The sequence below is a fragment of the Rhododendron vialii genome, chromosome 5a (genome assembly GCF_030253575.1).
Source record: "Rhododendron vialii isolate Sample 1 chromosome 5a, ASM3025357v1".
In the NCBI taxonomy this organism is placed as follows: Eukaryota; Viridiplantae; Streptophyta; class Magnoliopsida; order Ericales; family Ericaceae; genus Rhododendron; species Rhododendron vialii.
In genome coordinates, this window is record NC_080561.1 from 31,574,509 (window position 1) to 31,597,223 (window position 22,715).

General features: G+C 40.9%; 1 protein-coding gene and 1 non-coding gene across 4 annotated transcripts; both read right to left on the reverse strand.

Annotated features, from left to right (window-relative positions):
• Window positions 1-817: 817 nt before the first annotated feature.
• On the reverse strand, window positions 818-22,711 carry LOC131325273 (perakine reductase-like). Of its 3 annotated transcripts, none has more exons than XM_058357434.1 (7): window positions 22,428-22,711; window positions 22,052-22,222; window positions 21,258-21,461; window positions 2,579-2,751; window positions 2,220-2,316; window positions 1,911-2,061; window positions 818-1,189 (listed from the first exon to the last, which is right to left on the reverse strand). In XM_058357434.1, exons 1-7 carry the CDS (start codon window positions 22,482-22,484, stop codon window positions 1,002-1,004), a joined length of 1,041 nt encoding a protein of 346 aa, XP_058213417.1. In that variant the 5' UTR covers window positions 22,485-22,711; the 3' UTR covers window positions 818-1,001. The 3 variants fall into 3 exon arrangements, with proteins under 3 accessions (XP_058213417.1, XP_058213416.1, XP_058213419.1); XM_058357433.1 differs by lacking the exons at window positions 21,258-21,461; window positions 22,052-22,222 and adding exons at window positions 3,357-3,560; window positions 4,237-4,407 and having other exon boundaries at window positions 22,428-22,626; XM_058357436.1 differs by lacking the exons at window positions 21,258-21,461; window positions 22,052-22,222; window positions 22,428-22,711 and adding exons at window positions 3,357-3,560; window positions 4,237-4,407; window positions 5,299-5,518.
• On the reverse strand, window positions 4,718-4,932 carry LOC131328191 (small nucleolar RNA U3). Its single transcript, XR_009200464.1, has one exon. It is a non-coding gene; the product is annotated as a small nucleolar RNA U3 (small nucleolar RNA).
• Window positions 22,712-22,715: the final 4 nt, after the last annotated feature.

A 22,715-nucleotide genomic window follows, 5' to 3' on the forward strand; every position in this document is an offset into this window, starting at 1 on the left:
TTTATTTTTCGTTATGATGTTGTTGATGAAGATAATTGCATTTAGTCCGCGGTTAAGTTAAAACGGATATGTAACAACTAATAGTAACGTTTGGCATCACACCAGCTAAGGAAGACACAAGGTCCGGGCAGCTTTGTTTTGAGATTAGAGAAGCGGAACCTCCAAGCTTAGATATCTCGAACTCTGAAACTACCCTGACTCAGCTATGAAGAAAAATGAAGAAATGAAAGCCGGGCTCTTTCTTTCACTGCTAACCCCAAGGCAGCAGCAGTTCTTTGAGCGAAGAACCAGTACGACACAAATGCAGAGGCGCAGATTTAGGCTTGAAAAAAAAACCCAGGGTTGTAGAGTTCTTGAGTATAGATTCCAACTATAGAAACTAATTCTATTGGTAAATTGAAAACTTGAAATATCTGAAAATAAATCTGCTTATAGAATTTGCACCTACTATTAAGCAATGGGAGAGCATGTATGACTTTGCCTCCAGTGAAAGCTATAAACATTGAACACAAGTCTGATTCAGTTTCTCGGAAAAAAGTGGTACGTTGGAGTGCTTATTCAGTTATTATAGAGCACTGTCACGCGAAGCTCTAGGTCATTTTTCCATCACACATTAAGTTTGGGAGCCACATTTTGTTGTAGAGTTCGCATCAATGTGTCCAGAAGGGCCTTTTACAAAGCAAATAATCCCTGTATGAACTGAATACGGAATGGAAACAAACTAGTTTACAGTACTAAAAACTTCATGGTTCCTCTTACTCTCTCTTAACCAGAGCAGCTACAGGTAAGTAGCACCTTCTAAGAGTTGTTCATCGCATTTTTAACCACGGGAGTCGGAGTCGACGTTTTTCATTTCACTATGTCCAAATCTTTAGAGAAAATATGCATTCGCATGAATCGCATCAGAAATCTTATTTGGAGTTTACAGATATTTTATTTTAGTACTTCTGAGAAAAGGAAACACACTGAGTTGATCAGGCAGCTAACACACAAAGCAGAGATCACTTCACATCCTTTGGCAACGGAGTGTCTGCAAAATGATACGAGACATGGAGGAAACTTTCATATGTTCTCGGCCCTGCCACCTCAAGTATCGGCACTGCATCGGAAATCTGTTGTGCATCATCTTTAGTCAGCTTCACTCCCAGAGCACCAATATTCTCGTCAAGGTTTTTAATCTTTGTTGTTCCTACATATGTACAAGGAGAGGTCAAATACTAAACCAGTGAAGGAAAAAAAAAAGATGTGAAAAGGTGTAGAGAACACTTGAAGAGTACATTTTCAGGTCCCTACAAAAAAAAGCTATGCTACATTTTGTTTTCTTTGTTATTTTCATACTATATCTTGAACTAACACCATAAAAAATGATAGTACAGTATTCCTTGACTTCCGTAGTGCCTCCGAAAAGGTCAAGAGCTTGATAAAAGATAAAAGCTCAGATTCAGCTTCGTCACGCAGAGAAATAGGAATACTATGATATCCCACATTGATGGAAAGAGGTATTAGTCTTGATATTATTAACTACGTAGACTACTACTAGTAACTTGGGATTAAGTATTTTTTCATGTTTACAAGTACTTCATTCAAGTTCATATTGGGCTGGTAGCCGGTAGGCTATTTGATCAAAAAAAAAAAAAAAATCAAATTCGAAGCCAAAACTTCCAACGCCAGATATTAAGGGGCATGCTAGTTGGCTGTTGGAGCTTGGAAGAACAGAAGAAGAATGGTATCATGCATGATAGCACCGATTTATTGTCTACTGTAGGGACTCCAAAAAGGTCAAGAGCTCTGATGCAAGGTAAAGCTCTGACTTCTGAGGTATGTTCTAGGTTTCATTTTCGCTTCAAGCAGTTTTGACAGCTTTTCATATATTATACTTTAAAGCCAACAACTCGAAATTTGGCACTCACCAGGAATAGGAACCATATCATCCCCTTGAAGAACCCATGCAAGAGCGAGTTGAACAGGGCTGCAGCCATGCTTTTTAGCCAACTCTTCTATACGAATATAGAAGATCTTGTTGTTCTCTAAATTCTGCCCGGTAAACCTAGGATGTGATTGCTGATAGAAAGAAAACACGTTAGTTGTTCATTCATCTAATTCATTGGACTAACCAAACAGAGGTAATTTCCGAATGAATTTAGGTCCCGATGAAGCTTTTCATAGACCCCTAATGAAGCTGAACCAAAAAATAAGAGTTGATGGACGTAGTTCCATACCAAGGAGCTATTTGCAGGGAGACTCCCTACAACAGCCTTGCCACCAAAAAAACCACGACCAGTGGGGGAATACGGAACTATCCCAATTCCAAGTTCCCTGATAAGCAAGGAAGCATGTTTAGAAAGATTAAAAAAAACGAAGTCAATTGAAGTGAACAAAAAAATGGGATGCAGTATCCCAGTGTAACTGCATAAGTAAACGGATAAAACATTAAATGCAAGTTCCAAGGAAGAAGAAATTGCAAACTACGATGGAGTCATGGAGAACAAAATTAAAACTCATATCTCCAATTTGTTGAAGATAATGTCTTTAAATTCAGATGAATTTTCTCCAGAAATTTAGGCACAATTTGAAATACCTGCAAATTGGGATTATTTCCTCCTCGATGTCGCGTGTCAAAAGGGAGTACTCCATTTGTACAGAAGTGATAGGATGAACAGCGTGCGCCCTCCTTATTGTATTTGGGCTCGCTTCTGATAATCCAATGTATCTTATTTTACCCTCCTCCACTAATTTCTTAAGTTCCCCCATCTGTCCGTTAAGAAGGAAATCAGTAATAAATTCAAGGACCGCTTAGCTGAAGGAAAACGTCTTTATTTCTTAGAAGATAGAACGAAGAACTAAAAAGGTTGACACGGTCTGGCGTCTTGTTGAGAAGAGAAAGAGGCCTATGGCACTTATTGTTGGGATTTATCGCACAATTATCACAAAGTACTAAACTATTATAAGTGTCACAAATCATTAAAATATGAAAGCAGATAACTGAAGATATGAGATAGTTAAGAGTTACAAAAATTGCATGAGAGATCGATGAGAGGCATGTCATTCCCTGTCCTAAAATTAAGTTTTTCTCCCTTCGTGTTGGTTTTGATGGTTGAATACGACTCCAAGATACAACCCACAGATCTCAAGAGTGTCTCACGTTGCATGAGGGGTGGGTGCCAAGTCTGAATCTCGGATGGCCCATAATGTATAGAAACGTACTAGAGAGGCCTTGTATATATGGGACTATAAACACCTTATTACAAAGAGTCGTGTCTTTTAATTCAAAACTGAAGGTAGCACATTTTAAACTTACAAAGTTCCAAACCACTTGGGGGTGCAATAATACATGGAATAATAAACAAGATGCTTACAGTTTCCTCAATCGGTACTGATTTATCAATCCGGTGTACATAGTAGAGATCGATGTAGTCCACGTCAAGGCGCTTCAAGCTAGCCTCACAACAGGAACGCACATATTCAGCTGTGCCCTTCACAACCATCCCGGTCTGGTCAATTTTCACGACTCCAAATTTTGTCGCTAACTGGATCTTTTCTCGTGGTAACTGCTTCAATGCCTGCAAGATTAAGGATCTCGAAATGAGATGAATGTCATATACCCAACTGGCAAAAAGCAAATTAAAAATCGCTATAACAAAAAGATAGTTGTCCAGAAAATGCAGAAAGAAGTGTTATGGCAGTTAAGGGACAGTCGGCTACCCCGCCCTAACCGGTAGCTGCTGTTCTATGTCAAAAATTGTGAGTACAATTAGCTTCCCTAAACTGATAGCAAATAGAAAATTAAGTCTAATCACATTCTATAGACTTGATTGAATTTCTAATCCTTTTACTACATTGCATCAATCAATAATTTCTCTTTGATCAAAAAAATGAGGATGTGATGCTAAAAGTGTTATTGCTATGAATTTGTACTATCACTGTCCAGTTCTCAGTTTGGCTGAGTTCCAGAAATGAGCATAGTATAAACCCTTCAAAAAGATCAGAGATTAGTGTAACGGCAACGGTTCATCGTCTCAATGCACAGAACAACACATGCTTAGCATTTCAGCCTTTCGGGAGAATACTTCAAAAGCACGATTTCAACATAGTCTACCATATTCCCTTAACCATACTGAGTTCAATTCTTTATTTTGCTCACCAAATAGAGTGCATTAAGTGTCCAAAAAAGCTATAAGCAAGATTTCGCAACCAGGCCAAATGCATAGGTATCAACTATCATATAAATGCAACTACCTTCCCCACTAGTTTTTCGTTTGCGTGGTCAGCCCCGTAAATATCTGATGTATCAAAGAAAGTGATTCCTTTGCTAAAGGCATGCTTAAGGATGGCGATGCCATCTTCTTCAGGGACTGGAGAATTGTAGATTCCGGTGAGCCCCATACAGCCATAACCCAATTTTGAGACCTGAGAATACAAAAACACATTGCACAGTCTGTAAACCATTTTCTAAAAATCGCCCATAAACTGCACCCATCTTTAAATTCTGAATTTTGATGGCCGGAGGGAGGTAAGGGCAAGCGGGGTCAATTGACCTCACTCACTTTTGTTAAATTTGTAACTATCTTTTTAAGGTACAAATTATATGTCGAATTTAAGCCCATAAAAGTTACAAACTTGCCCAAACACCGCACCAGCAAATTTTTAAATTGCCCCGAAAAACTCCACTAAAATCATAAAATGCCTATCGCGCCGGAACAGCAGGGCAAAAAGATAGGGTCTGTCAGAAAGCCGCATGACCATCTCCAGCCACCTGAACGGTGGTGGAGAACGATCCTCTACTGCTCTGAGAGCCTTCCGGCACCAGAATTGTTAATCACGCTCTGATCATGAGGCTGTGTTTCATCCACCAGACTTGGGGTCCTATCTCCTTAGCAATCAAGGATACAGATGTACGAGCCTATAGAACAGATCCTGTTCAAGTAAGGTCGTACTCTTTTTCTCTGTTTTCGGTTATTAAATACATCATTTCTTTCGCGTACTTAGTCGATGTGGGACGTGCGTCCGCGTCAACTTTTGGGGCTTAAAATTTCTCCGTGCCAAACGGCGCAAAATTCTACTGGTTTTAAGATAAAACTTTTACCTACCCCAATTGGGTTGGCCAAATACTTTGGAATCTTATATTTGAAACCTTTCAATTTCTATCATTTCCTTTAGAGTCAATCCATACAAAACTTTGCTTTGAACTTAAATTGGTCACCGTTAGACTTTAAATGGGTTCAACTCGACGGTGGAATTGATTAGTCGAAATGCGCTGAACCAGGGTTTTATAAAGGAAAATAAAAACTGGTACGTTACCTGAAGTCCCTGGGCTCCCAGATTCACTTTCGGGATCTCGACTTCAGCAGCCATCTTCTTTCTCTCTCTCTCTCTCTCTATCTCTCTCTCCTACCTCCGATTGTCAAAATGCCTGCAACTTTACTCCGTATTTACGAGTAGCATATAAACGCAAGTTACGCAACAGGAGTTTTTTTGGCGAGTGGTTTATGCTGACGCCACGGATTACTACACGTTTTCAACTACCAGTCTACAATGCTCCGCAAGCACTGACGTCATGAAAGTGCATTGCCTCGTTCTTCTAAACTTAACAGCAATTATTTTCTTTAGGGAGGTGATTTTGGCACTTTTCAAATTGATAACACCGCTCTTAAAGAAAAGTGTCAAAATCAATGCACATTTCTGTGTTTTGTGTGTTTTATTTGTCTGAATGATATTTTTTGGATTAGTCATTTGTCTCGACGAGAGGAGTTTAAAAAGTACTTCATTCGTCCGGATTTAATTGTTTTTAGTTCTATTCTAACCGGTTAAAAATTGAGTTATATCTTTGAATTCGTAGTGAATTTCATATTGAATATGTATCTTATTTGATAGATCTCGATTAGTTCTATAATACAATGTTTTCAAAATCACATAAAACATTATAAATTACAAGATATAATTGATTGAAAAGTGGCACGAACTCTCAAAAAATACTATTAAATTCGGACGGATGGAGTACAAAATTATGACCGTAAGCAATAAAAAGTTCACTAAATATGAAAAAAAATCAAATAACTGTGTTATTTATTTAAAGTGTCGTCTTATTTAAATTTTTTTAACATTGAACCATATTTTTATACTTTTTCAATTTGTCTTGAGTTTTGGACTTATAAGTTTACAAGAACGCAGCCTAAGAGAAAATGATTTTCACACTTCTTTTTGAGTGCTGCTATCCGTACCGACGGATTTCCCACCGAAATCGTACCGACGGCCTCGCCGGGCCGTCTCCGGCCACCGGACAGCCGATCCGAACCGTCCAATAATTCTAAAAAAAAAACCGAGGGGCCCTACGCGAGAAACAACGGCATTCGATGTGTGTAGGGTGTTGGATCAAGCACTCTTTTTTTCCGCTTCCTTTTAACCATCCACACTCCTTTTTTGTTTTTGCACAGTTATATTAATTTGTGGGCCTTACAAGATGAACGGTTTAAATTACTACAATAAACACACGGTGAGACCAGAATGGGTGGTGGAAAATGTGGAATTTCCACCTACGATGTAAGGAATTTAATCGTGAGATTATATACATAATGGGGCCCATACAATGAAGATTGAAGTTTTTAAAATCTGTATGGGAAATGCATGTGCAAGTCGTTTTTTAGTAAGATATATGCACAAATAGCTTTTAGGTTATTTTAGATCTTTTGTAACGTCCTTGCTTTATTTGCAAATAAACAACAGCAAATAATTATCACACCAATCAAGCTTTTTTTTTTTTTCCCTTTAAAGCAAGTCAAGTAGATCTATTAACGTCGTCCCTAGTTTGAGAAACACTTAGGCTCAGTTTGGATGACCGAAATCTTAAGTATGAATAGGAATGTAATTCTTAGGAATTTTATTGAGTAGGAATAGGAATGTAATTATTAGGAATGAAATTCAGAAGAATACAATAACTGAAATAATTTCATTCCAGTGTTTGAATTAATTCAGTAATCTTATGCACGAATCAATTATTTTGGAAATTTATCAAAGTCAATATTTCCTTTTTTTTTATTGATTGAGCCAGGAATCTAAGATTCCTATGGGGTAAGGGAGAAATCAGATTCCCACTCAATCTGGTGATGTGATTCCCGGTCGGATGTGTTGTCAGGACGTCACAAGATATTATTACCACTACGTAAAGAAAATCACATCTTAATTTCCATTAAGGTAAGATGAAATACTTAATTACCACTAGGTCTACTTTTTACAAAATACATTTACCATTAATGGAAGTGTTACCCTAGGACACCCTAGGGTTTTAGGGTACCCTAAAACCTTAGGATTTTAGGATACCATAGAATTTTAGGGTATCCTAGGATTTTAGGGTTTAGGATACCCTAGGGTTTATGGTACCTTAGGGTTTAAGTTTAGGTGCTTTAATAAAGTCTTAGGGTTTAGGTTTAGGGACTTTCATAGGGTTTTTTAGTGCACTTTTCTATCATAGGGTTTGTTACGGCCTTGAAATTTTATTTATCTTATTAATTATTTTGGCCATTTATTAATTGGGAGTTTTATGGTGTGGGTCCTAATTAGCAATTTTCTTTTCTACGCAATATGATTACTATGTGTGTTATTATTAGTTCAAGGGTGCATGTATAATTATTAATTTCATTAGTTAGTATATATCAGTTGGATTTATACGTTAATTAACTAATTAGCTATAATTTAGGGGTATTGTGAGTTAGTGGGTAATTTTACAAAGTTAGGAGTTATTTTTACCGTGTAGGGTTTTTATTTGGAGAAAACGTTTGTGATAAGAGATTGAGATAACTTTTTGAGAGAGCTGCTGCAGTTGGAGGAGATTTCCGCTGGGTTCACTTTAGGTAATTTTGTTCTTTGTCTCTCTTTGTCTCCTCTTTTAAGAAAACATCGGGTTCATGAATTGAGCACTGGTATAGAATTTATATATTGGATTTTATTTGTGGTTGTGAGTGTGTTGGGAGAGAGAACGAGAGGGAGTATGATCGAGGCTCGGTGATCGTGCGTTGTGAGTTGGGTGGTGGCGTGCATGTGCTGTCATGGTTTGTGTAAAATGGGTGAGATTGTGTATCGATCGAGTGTTGTGCAAGGCGTTGTGTGGCGTGGGAAATAATGGCCAAGTGTGGGGCTATGAATTTGGTTATTCATAGTGGGGAATGGAACCAAATGGCCTTGGGTCTTGATTGTGTGTTATACGTACATGTGGTGTGTGGACAAATTGATTTTTGGAAGGGAAATAGGTGGCTGCATGGGAGGCATATTGTTGGAATTGAAAATTAAAGTTTGGGTTTTATAGTTTTGATTTGGTACTGAATTAGTTATCTAGATTGGGGATTGGGTAGTTCATTGATACATTATTTCCTAGTTAGTACATGGCCAAAGCAGTATCCATATTGGTTAATTATTTCGTAATATTCTTTTTTTCAGGTTAACTTCATTTTGTGTTGTTCGGTTAGATTACCTTTGGACCCAAGTGAGTAGTTAAGTATGTTACGTATTTTCAAAAGTTCTCTGTGTCCATTAAAAGTATTTCTTTCAGAAATTATATGAATGTTATTCAGAGACTCAAAACTGTTTATAAGTTGTTCTATAAATTGGCATGCGATGAATTTTCTGATATCAATTGTTAATATTCTTTTTTGGTGAGAACTTGATGGATATTAATGGGAACATTTATTTCGGAAGTCTAGGGAAATTATTCCTTCTCGTGTTGATGACCCTGGCCATTGGGGAAAAGACAGTGTTAGGCCGGTGACCCTAATGCTCAACGGCTTTCTTTCGCCGGATCATCTGAGGGGAAAGTACCACAGGTTGCGAACCCTGGTGACTCTAAGTTCAATATTGGATCCAATTTTGATGAAATTTATTTTGGCCATGGTACTGTTTGATTGTGGTTCCCAATTGTTGGTGGAGTTATTGTTGTGATCACCACTAAGAATGATCATTGTTTAAATCCTTTATTGATTAATTTATTATTCTACTCGACACCTCGTATGCCAAAATATGATTTAATGGTAAATTATTTTAATCCCTGCTTTTAACTTTATTTATTATACATACTTGCTATTTACTGAGCTTGTCAGCTGACGGATTTATTCCAACTTTTCTTTCAGGCAAGTTGGGGAGTCCGGAACCCTAATTCGTCGTCGGAACCCTAATCTGCAAAATAGACGGGGGGTGAGCGCACCTCTGCCTCTCGTTGGCAAAGGCCCTCCGATGCCAAAGTTAGTATCACGTACTAGCAATCAAACCCTAATTATCAGTAGGAAAGCAAGAATGCAAAGTATTGCATACCTTTTACCTCTAGGCTTACTCTGTTTATATAGACATTCGGATGCTTGGTGCCCAAGCATCCCTATTGCCATAGGATTCCCAACTCGTATAGGAAACCTAGGATATCAAGGATTCTCGCTTTCTTTATCAGTTTAATAGAAATGAGTCCTTTTAGGATTCTTTTTCCTTTACTGGCCGGACATCCCATTCTCATTGGGTATCTTTCCCAGATCCTATATTCCTGGGATCTTATTCCTTAACGGAATACCATTGTTTCTGGATTCTTCCAGAATGTTCCCCATGCTCCAACAATTGATTGGAGTTCTTTCCTTGTTTGGCGACCTCGTTGCCGAACAGACTACCTGGACCAAGGACTTCACATGTAACTTGGTCCAAACGTAATCAGAATATCTCCTATCTGCCGAACAGATAGTTTACACAAGTGACTTGTCATGTCATTGGCCTTTATTTAGCCGAACAGACTGCATGGACCAAGGATTTCCCATATCAATGGTCCATATCGCTATTCTCAATACTGCCCGGCGATAAGTCCAGTCGTATTTAACCACGTGCTCCCAAACATCACGTGTTCGGTGACTAAATGTACCTGCTCGGGAATACCTCCCTACAATTGCTCCCCAGCTTCATCTATTTACCACTGTTCGGGGGCAATATATGATGCTTCGAAACAAAATTTTAGTTAGACCAAATTCTTCTGATCCCGTGCAGTCATAATTTCAATATCTCATTGATGCCTTTTGGTACCTTCTGCCATTATTCCATCTCGAGGTTACAACTCCACGTGGCGCATTTCGTACATTCTACATTTAATATGAACTGACGTTTTGTCTAAACAACGTTAATTCGTCGTTAATTGAATCCCTTTATCCCGTTACTTTTCAAGTAACGGTGTGAGACGAGACGTTTCGTCTCCGTCCCTGTTACCTAAACCCCAGAAAGGGCTTATTTTAGATTTTCTCACCCAAAACTTCAAACTCTTTCTCTCTCTAAGCTCTCTGCCATTGCCGTCATCTGCAAACTTGATTGCATTCCAGGGAATCGTCACCGTATTCTTTGTAAGATCTTCATTCTTACTTCATTTCTTCTACTTAGGTTTCCATCTGAGATCTCATTTCTCAGATTTGTGGGTTATTTCTAGGGTTTTAGTTCGTACCCATTTCCAATTTTTCTTCTTTCCTGAGTATACCCATGGCGGATGATAGTGAGAATCCCTTGAGACCTAGTAAATTTAGGAAATTATGTGAAACCCCTACTGCCATGGCGGCATTTAGGATGGAATATAACGTTCCAGAGAACGTTGGTCTTGAACTCGCCCCCCTAGGCGCAGATAGAGACGGAGGTTCATGGGATCGAATGTGTATCCCCATTGTGGCCATCGTCGAAGGCGGAGTCTGATTTCCCCTTCACCCATTACTCCGCCAGATCCTAAACTGGTATCGTCTCACCCCCATGCAAGTATCTACAAACGTCTTTAGGCTGATAATGGGTGTAATAGCTTTGAATAGGATTCTGGGGACCCAGTTAGGAATCTGGGATATTCAGTGGTGGTACAATATTGTACTAAACCCTGAATATAACACTTATTATTTCAAAGTTAGAAGGGCCGACAAGCGTCTCGTGCTAAACCTGCCAGACTCCGCTGGGGATCATGAGATCGATTTCCTTTACGTCACTGGAGCCTTTGAGCCTCTAGGAGAGGATGGTCAGGTGGTGGGTTTCCACTGCCCCCATATATGGGGATACCCACGTATGGTCCTTATTTTATTTGATTTTTGCAATTTGTTCGTTTACTGCTTTCTCGTAGCTTTCTATGTGTCTAATTTTGGTTTCATAACTCCGATCTTGCAGCTGAAAACGTCAACAAATGTCCTAGACGAGAGCCTAGCTACGTCCGAACAGAGGACATCAACAAAATCCTTAAATATAAAGGCGAGCCTAGTACTTCTACAGCTGGTCGGGGCCGGAACGCCGACGTGCTCTTGGGGTACGATCCTTCGTACAGAGGGGTCATCGACAGAAGACTTGCCCACCCCAGCACTAGTGCTGCGTCTACATCCACTGCTCCCTAACCACCCAATTCAAGGCTACAAGCTGGTGTCACTCTTGCCGGTCAGTCAGGCGAAATTGCTATTCCTGACGGTGTACCTCAAACACGTGTGGTACTCAGAAGATCTGATCGTAGGCAAGTCATTGCCAAACAACAACCCGTTCCTCTCCAAATTACCAGTCAGTCGTCTTCATCCGGATACTCTTGATCACCTCCAACCCCAGGTACGATGACGCGCCAACCCATTAACCTCAGTTCTTTACTCACTGTCTCCTCACGGGGACGTGGTGCTACCAATAGGGTAGCATCAACTGGCGCCCCTCCCCCACGTTCATGTCGCAATAGGGGGGGATCTGCAAGATCGTCATATTCTCCTCGGGAACAAGATAGTCCCGTTGAGGCTACCGATGCTCATCGGGACAAACGTCCTAGGAGCGAAGAAACTGGAGACGCCCTTACCCAAACCACTACTTTAGTCCAACAACCCCCTTCTTCGAGTACTCCAGTGCTTCTTGAAAGCTGGACCCCCAATCTCATTAGGGGTGATCGGCCTGTTCACATTGGGGACAGTGCCAGCTCTTCGGAAACAGCACTCGCCCTTGCCCAAGGTCTACTGCTTCCTGTAGACATGCAGAAGGAGTCTGAGGCTGCACCTGATCGGCTTGTCTCCACTGGACTCGTCAGTGGTATCAAGGTAATGTGACTTAATCTTTTCATATAAGTCTTTATGTATATTTCGTATACCACATATCATATATTGCTACACCTGTGACTTACCACTCGGTGTTTTTGCCAGTTCATTCAAAAAATGGTCACACTGGGCCAGAAGTTCCAGGATGCAGATAACGAAAGGATCTCGCTATTGAACAACAACACAAGACTGCTCCGTACCATTACCAAATTAGAGAGAGAGATAAAGCTAAAGCTGACTTCGAAGAAGCAAAAGACAAGCTTGGCACTGCTGAAGACAGCCTCAACCATGCTTTGGTTGAGATAGAGCAAACCAAAAAGGCTGCCTTTGAAGATTGTTATCAAAAAGGCTTCGATGCTACAACGGCTAGCTATGTAGAGCAGATGCCGATCATCCAAGATGAAATCTGGGCTGCTTGCTGGGAGGCATGCCTTACAAAGGTAGGAGTTGCAGAGGAATCTCCCCTATGGGTTGAGAACGATCTACCAAGCCGCCAAGTTACAGCTCCAACTGATGATGTTGATCAACAGATTGACGACTTTGCAGACGTTAATGAAGAGATACAGGTAGAATCACAAAATGATGTTGAGCAATCATCTGTTCTGGAAGTAACCACTGAAATTGTCGTCCCAGAAGAGACTGCAACTACTGTTGGCAATTCGGCTGGAACTGACGTTCAACCAGAAATTCAGAATCTAGATTGATAGGTAAACAAGTAGTTTTATTTTTGAAACAATATGGCTGGTCCTGCGTGACCATGGTACTTTAACCCTGCGTGGTACCAGTACTTGCTCGTAGTATGGCAATATTTTACATTTATACAGGTATTCGGCCCTCCGTGGCACAACTATATGATCTGTTCGGCTTTTAGTTCAATTTTAAGTATCTCGTACTGTTTGTTTGCATAAGTATTTCGTACTTTTAACAGATCTTACAAACATGTTTTCTTTGTACTGAATCTAAGTTTCACGTACTTAAAAACATTTGTTTCTCAGTTTCTCGTACTGTGTTCAAGTTTATTTCATACTTGTATTTTTTACTTGTATGATTCATATAACTATATAGGTGTTCTTTAAGTTTCACATACTTAAGAACAGATATTTATAAGTTTCACGTACTTAACTATTTTTAAGTTTCACGTACTTGAATTAGTGTGGCTTAACATAATTTCGTTATGCTTTAAGCCACACAAATAAACTTTTACAAGTGTCTCGTACTATAAATTTCATACAAGTGTTCTCATACATGTATTCGTTTAAGTTTCACGTACTTAAAGGATCATACTTGCGTTTAAGTTTCACGTACTTAAACAAGGCATACGTACTTTAAACAAGGCATACGTACACGTTTAAGTTTCACGTACTTAAACACCACACAAATAAACTTTTACAAGTGTCTTGTACTGTAAATTTCATACAAGTGTTTTCATACATGTATACGTTTAAGTTTCACGTACTTAAAGGATCATACTTGCGTTTAAGTTTCACGTACTTAAACAAGGCATACATACTTAAACAAGGCATACAAGTTTAAGTTTCATGTTCGTAAATATATACCCTGCTCCCTAATATGAATGAGGGAAACTAATCTCGTAGTTCGTATTTTTTAAACAAATACCAAGAACACAGTATGTATACTAAAAAATGATTTGATTCATAATTTGCAAAACTCAAGAGGGCGTTATTCGTACCCCTTGCAACAAAAATAATCAAAATTAGAACAAGGGAATTATATTCGCAATTCCCACACAATCACATAGTGCAAATCTAAGACAGATTTTAATACTTCTAAACAAAGAACTTTCGTAGATTATGAACATTCCAAGGCCTTGGGATTGGATCACCATCCAAATCTGCCAATCTATAGGCTCCTATGCCTACAATCTCAGTTACTCTATACGGGCCTTCCCAGTTGGCCCCCAACTTGCCTTCGTTGGCCACTTTGGTATTGCCGAGCACTTTTCGTAGCACGAGGTCCCCAACACCAAATTCTCGAGGATGAACATGCTTGTTGTAGCTTTTCATCAGCTATTCTTGGTAAGAAGCAAGATGTACCAAGGCCTTTTCTCTCCTCTCCTCGGCGAGATCAAGCTCGATTTGAAGGGTCCTGTCATTGCCTCCACTTTCAACCAAAACGGTCCTGTTGGTCCGCAGACCCACTTCCAGAGGTATGACAGCCTCTGTTCCATAGGCCAATGAATAGGGGGTCTCTCCCGTAGACCTCCTAGGCGTTGTTCGGTGAGCCCACAGCACTAATGGTAACTCGTCAGGCCACTTTCCCTTAGCCTTGTCCAGTCTTTTCTTGATTCCATCGAGGATAGTTTTATTAGACGCCTCTACTTGCCCATTACTCTGAGGGTAGGCTGGGGTGGAATAATAATTTCTTATACCATACTGGGTACAAAAAGCCTTGAATTTCTTCTGAAATTGGGATCCATTGTCTGTGATCAATGAATAAGGGACCCCAAAGCGAGTGATGATGCTTTTCCACACGAACCTTTCTATCATAGGTTCAGTGATTTTGGTCAGTGGTTCTGCCTCAATCCACTTTGTAAAATAGTCAGTTGTCACAAGCAGGAATTTTCGATTCCCAGTTGCTTTGTGCAATGGACCCACGATATCCATCCCCCATTGAGCAAAAGGCCAGGGACTTGTCAAAGGCACCAGATCCTCGGCGGGTGTTCGAATCATAGGTGAGAATTTTTGACACTTCTCACAAATCTTCACATACACCTTTGCATCTTCTTGCATGTGTGGCCACCAGTAACCTTGAGTAATTGCTCAGTGGGTAATAGATCTGCCTCCAGCATGGCTCCCACATGTTCCTTCGTGGATTTCATGAAGGAACTTTTGTACCATCTCAGGATGTACACATAGTAAATATGGGCCTGTAAAGGATTTTCTGTACAACTTACCCTCTGGGGACAGCCAAAACCTAGCAGATTTGACCCTTATTTTGTGGGCCTCCTTTTTGTCAGATGGGAGTATCTCGTCTCGTAAGAACTCCATGATTGGGTCTATCCAACTTGGTCCTTGGTTCACGTCCAAGACCAAGTCTACACTCCTCCCAATGCTCGGCTCATTCAAATATTCGACCGCTACCTTCCTTTTGAACTCAGTAGGTACAGCCGCAGCCAACCAAGCTAACAAATCTGCATGAGCATTCTGTCCAGAACTTATCTGTTCAATATAAACCCTCTCGAAGGTATCAAGCAAGTCCTTGGCTGCATGTACATAGGCCACCATCTTTTCATTTCGAGTTTCATATTCGCCTGACAGCTAATTCACCACAAGCTGGGAATCACAATACACCCTAACCCGTTCTGCCTTAAGGGTTTTTGCACTCCTCAATCCAGCCAGGAGTGCCTCATATTTAGCTACATTATTCGTTGCACTAAATCCAAGCCGAACAGATAGTTCAATCAGAATTCCTCGAGGAGGAAACAGGACTACCCCAATTCCAGATCCAGTATTACATGCTGATCCGTCAACGAATAGCTTCCACTCCGTGGGATCCTGTTCGGCTAAAGGTTGATCCTTCATGGATGATGTCTCAGTCACCTGTTCCTTTCTCGTAGGAGGTAGGGGAGCCACAGTTGGTGAAAATTCTGCCATAAAATCTGCCAACACTTGGCTTTTGATTGCTGTGCGTGGCTGATATTCGAGATCGTACTGGCTTAACTCTACGGACCATGTCGAGATCCTTCCCGAAAAGTCTGCCTTTCGTAGCAACGATTTTAATGGAAACTCAGTATAAACCACAACCTTATGGCTTTGGAAGTAGTGTGGCAATTTCCTTGTGGCTGTTCTAAGTGCCAGGACAAGTTTTTCTAAAGACAGATATCTCGTTTCTGCATCCAACAATGTCTTGCTAACATAATAAATAGGGATTTGTTTAATCCCCAAATCCCTCAACAGGACTGCACTTACTGCATGCTCGGAAACAGCTAAGTACAGAATTAAAGACTCACCTAGCTGTGGAGTTGACAACAGTGGGGGTTCGGCCAGGTACTTCTTCAGGTCCTGGAAAGCTTGCTCACATTCTGCTCCCCATTCAAATCCCTCCCTCTTTTTTAATAGCTGAAAAAAGGGTCTGCACTTGTCACTTGACCTGCTGATGAATCTGTTAAGTGCCGCTGCCATTCCAGTCAGCCTCTGGACTTCCTTGGTAGTTTTGGGACTCTGTGGTCTCTGCAAGGCATCAATCTGATCGGGATTTGCCTCTATCCCTCTTATGGTTACCAAATGGCCCAAGAACTTTCTTGAACCAACTCCAAACGCACACTTCGAGGCGTTGAGTTTTAGTTTATACTTCCTTAGGATTTCGAACACTTCTTTTAAATCAGTAATATGCCCTCCTTTTTCTTGACTCTTTACCACCATATCATCTATGTAAACTTCCAAAGTTTTCCCAATGAGCTTCTTGAACATAATGGTTGCAAGTCTTTGGTATGTAGCCCCAGCATTCTTCAGCCCAAACGGCATGACACTGTAGCAGTATAACCCTCGTGGTGTGATGAACGAAGTTTTCTCTTGATCAGGTTCAAACATAGCAATCTAATGATATCCTCGATATGCATCGAGAAAACTCATTCGCTCGTAACCAGAGGTTGCATCAACCAATTGGTCAATCCTGGGCAAAGGAAAACTATCCTTAGGGCACGCTTTGTTTAGGTCTGTGAAGTCCACACAGACATGCCACTTGCCATTCTTCTTCTTTACCACAACAGTGTTGGATAACCACTCTGGGTAATAGACTTCACGTATTGCTTTGGCCTCCAGTAAACGATCGACCTCCTCAATCACTGCATCTACATGCTGCACGGCTGCTCTTCGTTTTTTCTGAATGATTGGCTTGTGCTGAGGGTCAATGTTTAAATGGTGACAGATCACATCTGCATCCACCCTGGGCATTTCCTCTGGCACCCATGCAAAAACATCAATATACTCCTTTAGAAATCTTATCGACTCAGCCTTTTCGTCTGCTGGTAGTGATTCCCCAATTAAAAAATATTTTTCAGGATCAGTCTCGTTGATCTGAATCTTCTCCAGGCCTTTAACCACTTTTTCAGCCGGGCTTCTTCCAACATCCTCGATGGTTGGTTGATCTGGTACTTCTAATGTATGAACATGGTGGACCTTTAGGGCTGTTTTGATGATGGAAATCAAACATTGCTGTGCCACTTTTTGGTTGCCTTTAAGGACTTCAATCCCATTTGATCCTGGAAATTTCACCATCTGGTGATAAATAAGGAGACTGCTCTCATCTTGTGCAACCATGTCCTCCCTATAATTGCGTTATAGGAAGAAGGGACATCGACCACTAAAAAGTCTGTTCTCAACACCACTGATCCAGCCCGAACAGGTAACGTTACCTTTCCAAGGGGCCAGACTGCTCCTGCACCGAACCCAATGAGAGGTGTTGTAGACTGTTCTAAGTCTGTTTGGGCCAGCCCCAGCTTCTTGAATGCATCATAGTACAATACCTCTGTACAACTCCCCGAGTCTACTAGAATTCTCTCGATGTCATATTCCCCAACTCGTAGGGTTACGATCAATGCATCGTTGTGGGGTATTTGGACTTCCCCCAAGTCATCATCGGTGAATGCTATGCTCTCGTGGCACACATCATTCTCTCGTCCTCTTTTATTTCCCAAACGCATCACATGCTGATCGTGCTTAACTTGCCTTTGCAACAGCCTCACCTCATTCCTTGTATAAGGTGTAGCCAACCCATGTATCATATGGATCACGCCTTTAGGGTTTTGTTCGTAACCCAGCTCCATAGCTTTCCCTTTTTCCTTTGGATCCTCCTGGATAAACTCCTTTAGATAGCCCCGAGAGACCAAATCATCAAGGTGCCTCTTATACATCTCACAATCCTCGGTCATATGGCCCCAATCTTTATGATAACTGCAGTGCTGATTCGTAGCACGTTTTGCATCTTTGTCTCCGCCTAGACTTGGTGGCCATTTAAAATACGGCTGATTCTTTATTCGATAAAGAATCCTGTAAATTGGCTCCTTCCAAACTGTAGTGATAGAAAAGAAGGATTTAGGGTTAGGAGCTTGCTTATCTTTGTACGGCTCTTTTTTAGCCTGCCCATAGTCCCTTCTCTCTTTGTAAGTCTTGGGCTCCGGCTTATCCACTTTTTTGGCAGGTGCCTTCGGCTGTTCGGCAATAGTCCTGCCATCCTCACGGAGTATGTCATCCTCCATCCTGGCGTGTTGCTCTATCCGTTCCATCAGTTTAGCCAGCGTGGCTACCGGATGTTTATTCAACGATCGTCGTAACTCTCCCCGAACAGGCAATCCAGTCTTGAAGGTGGCAATTGCATACTCCTCATTGCAGCTTTCAATCTCGTTGAAAGTTTCCCAATACTTCTTCGCATAGTCCCTAATCTGTTCGTTTTCCTCCTGTTTCATGGTGGAAAGGCTTTCAAAGGTTTTTGGGGCTTTTCTGCTCGTCAAGAACCGAGTAGTGAATTCCTCGGCCAACTGCATCCATCCTCGTATGGATAGTGGGGCCAGTTTGTGAAACCAAGATAAAGCTACCTTTCCAAGACTGGAGGGGAACATCTTGCATAAGATGGAATCATCCCCTTTATGCATAAACATGGCCTGTTGATAATGTTGTATGTGAGCCACGGGATCCGTATTTGTCTCGTAAAGTACGAACGCACCGTGCTTCACTCTGTTCGGCAACCTCGCTTCTTGTAGCCTCTTTGTAAAGGGGGAGGCTGCAATATTACTCAGGGCCTTGCGTGCTGCTTCTCGTGCAGTCACTGTCCCATCCTCTTGCTCTTTTGACTTGTGGGCCGAAGCCTTGACCCAATCAGCATCAGGTCTCTCGTACCTATCTCGATGATGTTTTCTTGTTTCCTCTTCCTCGGGAGTAGAACTTCGGTCTCTGCTCCTCCTTTTTCGTGAAGAATCCCTTCTCTCGGGTGTTCGGCTTCTACTTCTTCTTCCCCTTTTTCATGGAGAAGCCTCATGACGCCCTATAACAGGACTTCTGCTCCCTCTTTTGCGTGAATGAGTCTGCTTATGAACCACCAGAGCCCGTCCGTCTCTCTGGGAATTCCTTCGAGAGAGTCCAGAATCTTCTGGGTGCTCTCGTACCCTCTGCAGCTCCCGTATCTCGTACTCTTGTTTTCTAATTAAACGAGCATACTCCTCGATTTCTCTTCTCTTTTTATCAAGGACATCATCATCATTGTGTATACTCTTAGAACGAGTAATTGACTCCTCTCTTCGATGAGACCTACTCCTTCTCGTGGAGCCAGTAGCTGTTTTGTCTCCTTTTTCTTTGGAGTTATCTCTGTCATGTCTTCCAGTGGGCTTTCTCGGAGCGCCTGGTGGGGATTTATCCTTTCCCCCACCCAACTGGTTCTTTGGACTAAACGGAGTGACTGGATTTTCTTCCGTCATGATTACTTTTTCAGAAAAGTTGATTCGTTTCCCACAGACGGCGCCAATTGTAGGGGAATGAAAACAATTGATGCTTTCTGATCAACTGGATAGCAATGGCTTTCTCATGCCTCTTCACCGGAACCCTAATTCGTCGTCGGAACCCTAATCTGCAAAATAGACAGGGGGTGAGCGCACCTCTGCCTCTCGTTGGCAAAGGCCATCTGATGCCAAAGTTAGTATCACGTATTAGCAATCAAACCCTAATTATCAGTAGGAAAGCAAGAATGCAAAGTATTGCGTACCTTTTACCTCTAGGCTTACTCTGTTTATATAGACATTCGGATGCTTGGTGCCCAAGCATCCCTATTGTCATAGGATTCCCAACTCGTATAGGAAACCTAGGATATCAAGGATTCTCGTTTCCTTTATCAGTTTAATAGAAAGGAGTCCTTTTAGTATTCTTTTTCCTTTACTGGCCGGACATCCCATTCTCATTGGGTATCTTTCCCAGATCCTATATTCCTGGGATCTTATTCCTTAACGGAATGCCATTGTTTCTGGATTCTTCCAGAATGTTCCCCATGCTCCAACAATTGATTGGAGTTCTTTCCTTGTTCGGCGACCTCGTTGCCGAACAGACTACCTGGACCAAGGACTTCACATGTAACTTGGTCCAAACGTAATCAGAATATCTCCTATCTGCCGAACAGATAGTTTACACCAGTGACTTGTCATGTCATTGGCCTTTATTTAGCCGAACAGACTGCATGGACCAAGGACTTCCCATATCATTGGTTCATATCGCTGTTCTCAATACTGCCCGGCGATAAGTCCAATCGTATTTAACCACGTGCTCCCAAACATCACGTGTTCGGTGACTAAATGTACCTGCTCGGAAATACCTCCCTACAAGTATATAATGTTATATACAGTGTATCAGAAAAGGAGAATCTTCTGTCGCTCTATTGAGGCCTCTGCGTGGACTAATTCAATAAAGTATATAATTAACCTTATATAACGTTATATATGTACAATGACGTTATATTGACATTATATAAGGTTAAACCTAAACAACCAAAATCATTTTAAGTTTGCATCCTTAATATCGTTATATGTGGTCTTCTGTCATGAGTGAATGAGTATAAAACGTTAAATGCGAGCTGATGAATGAGTATATAACGTAAAATGTAAGTATTTCATGTTAAATGTGAACTGATGAACGAGTATATAACGTTATATACAGTGTATCAGAAAAGGAGAATCTTTTGTCGCTCTATTCCAACGTAACTGCTGAGATTTCAAACGTAGAACGGATAATGGGCTAAAAATATGGGATTTGAATGGAAAGGATAATCTTCTCTCTCTCTCTCTCTCTCTCTCTCTCTCTCTCTCTCTCTCTCTCTCTCTCTCTCTCGTTTGGACTCTGTTTCCCTGGATATGGGAACAACGTGAATATGGGAGATTTTATAGGAGTGGGATATGAGAGATTTTATAGGAGTGAGATATATCAGATTAACAGTTTTTAAAGGTAAGGGTATTTTGGTCCTGAACTAATTTCTTTTTTAATTGAATTGGACTTAAGGCCTCACCAAAACCTAATTAATGGACTAGAGGGGTTATGAAATTTATAAGTGGATTTAGTGGGTTATAAATATGCTATAGTGGACTTCCCAACAATTTTTTATAAAATCAACACTGTTCGCTTGAACAGTGGATATTTGAGATATAGATTTCGAAGTGTGGGTAAATTCTACAGTTCAAAATTTATGTCTACAGGGCGTACTAACGGATCGAATAATAAACAAGATACTTACAGTTTCCTCAATAGGTACTGATGTGTCAATCCGGTGTACATAGTAGAGATCGATGTAGTCCACACCAAGCCGCTTCAAGCTAGCCTCACAACAGGAACGCACATATTCAGCTGTACCCTTAACAACCAACCCAGCAGGGTCAAATCTCACGACTCCAAATTTTGTTGCTAATTGGATCTTTTCTCGTGGCAACTGCTTTAATGCCTGAAAGATTAAGGATCTTGAAATGAAATGGATGAACACCCAATTGGCAAAAGGCAGATTATAAACAGCTATAATAAAAAGATGGTTGTCCAGAAAATGCGGAAAAAGAGTTATGGTAGTTATGGGACAGTCGGCTACCCCGCCCCGACCAGGAGCTGCTGAACAACGTCAAAAATGGCGAGTATAGTTTGCTGCTCTATACTGATGGCAAATAGAAATTTTTGTCCAATCAAATTCTATACACTTTATTGTATTTTCTAATCCTTTTGGTACATTGCATCGATCCATATTTTCTTTCTGATCCAAGAATGATCTGATGCTAAAAGGGTATTGCTATGAATTTGTACTATCACTGTCTAGTTCTCAGTTTGATTTGAGTTCCGGAAACGAGCATAGTATATGGAGTATGTCTTCGACATATGCCAACCCTTCAAAAAGATCTGAGATGAGCATAACGGCAATGGCACATCGTCCCAATGCAGAGGAAACACAAGTTTAGCATTTTAGATCTTCAGGACTTGTTCAAACAAACAATTTCGGCATAGTCTACCATTATCGGTAACGATTTTGCTGCGTTATATACAATTTACCTTTCCCACTAGTATTTCGTTTGCGTGGTCAGCCCCATAAACATCTGATGTATCAAAGAAAGTGATTCCTTTGCTAAAGGGGTGCTTAAGTAATGCAATGCCATCTTCTTCAGAGACTGGAGAATTGTAGATTCCAGTGAGCCCCGTACAGCCATAACCCAATTTCGAGACCTGAGAAAAGAAACAGGTTGCACAGTCTGTAAAAATGAATGAGACCCAAAAGTGCCTTGACAAAACATTTCTTTAACATTTCTTCAAAGGTTTGATTTACCTTACCATAATGTCTCGTGTTTGGTTATTGTCTTAGTACGTTTAAACGGAATCACCAAAAGTCGAGCAGATTCAGATTGAGATCCTTGGTAGGAATTTATCATACCTGAAGTCCCTGGTTTCCTAGATTCACTTGCGGTATCCCCACTGCTTCAACAGCCATATTCAGTACCTAAGTTCCCTCTCATCGTCTACCTTCGATTATCAACTGGCAACTTTCTTTCTAGTATATACTAACACACAGATGCATGATGCATAGGTATATATAGTGTGAGTATTGGTTGAAAAACTGGGGTTTATGCTGGCGCCACGGTTTACGTCAAGATTCAACTGGTCTACGATGCTCCGCAAGCACCGACGTCATGAAAGTCGAAACATCTATTCTACTAGCACT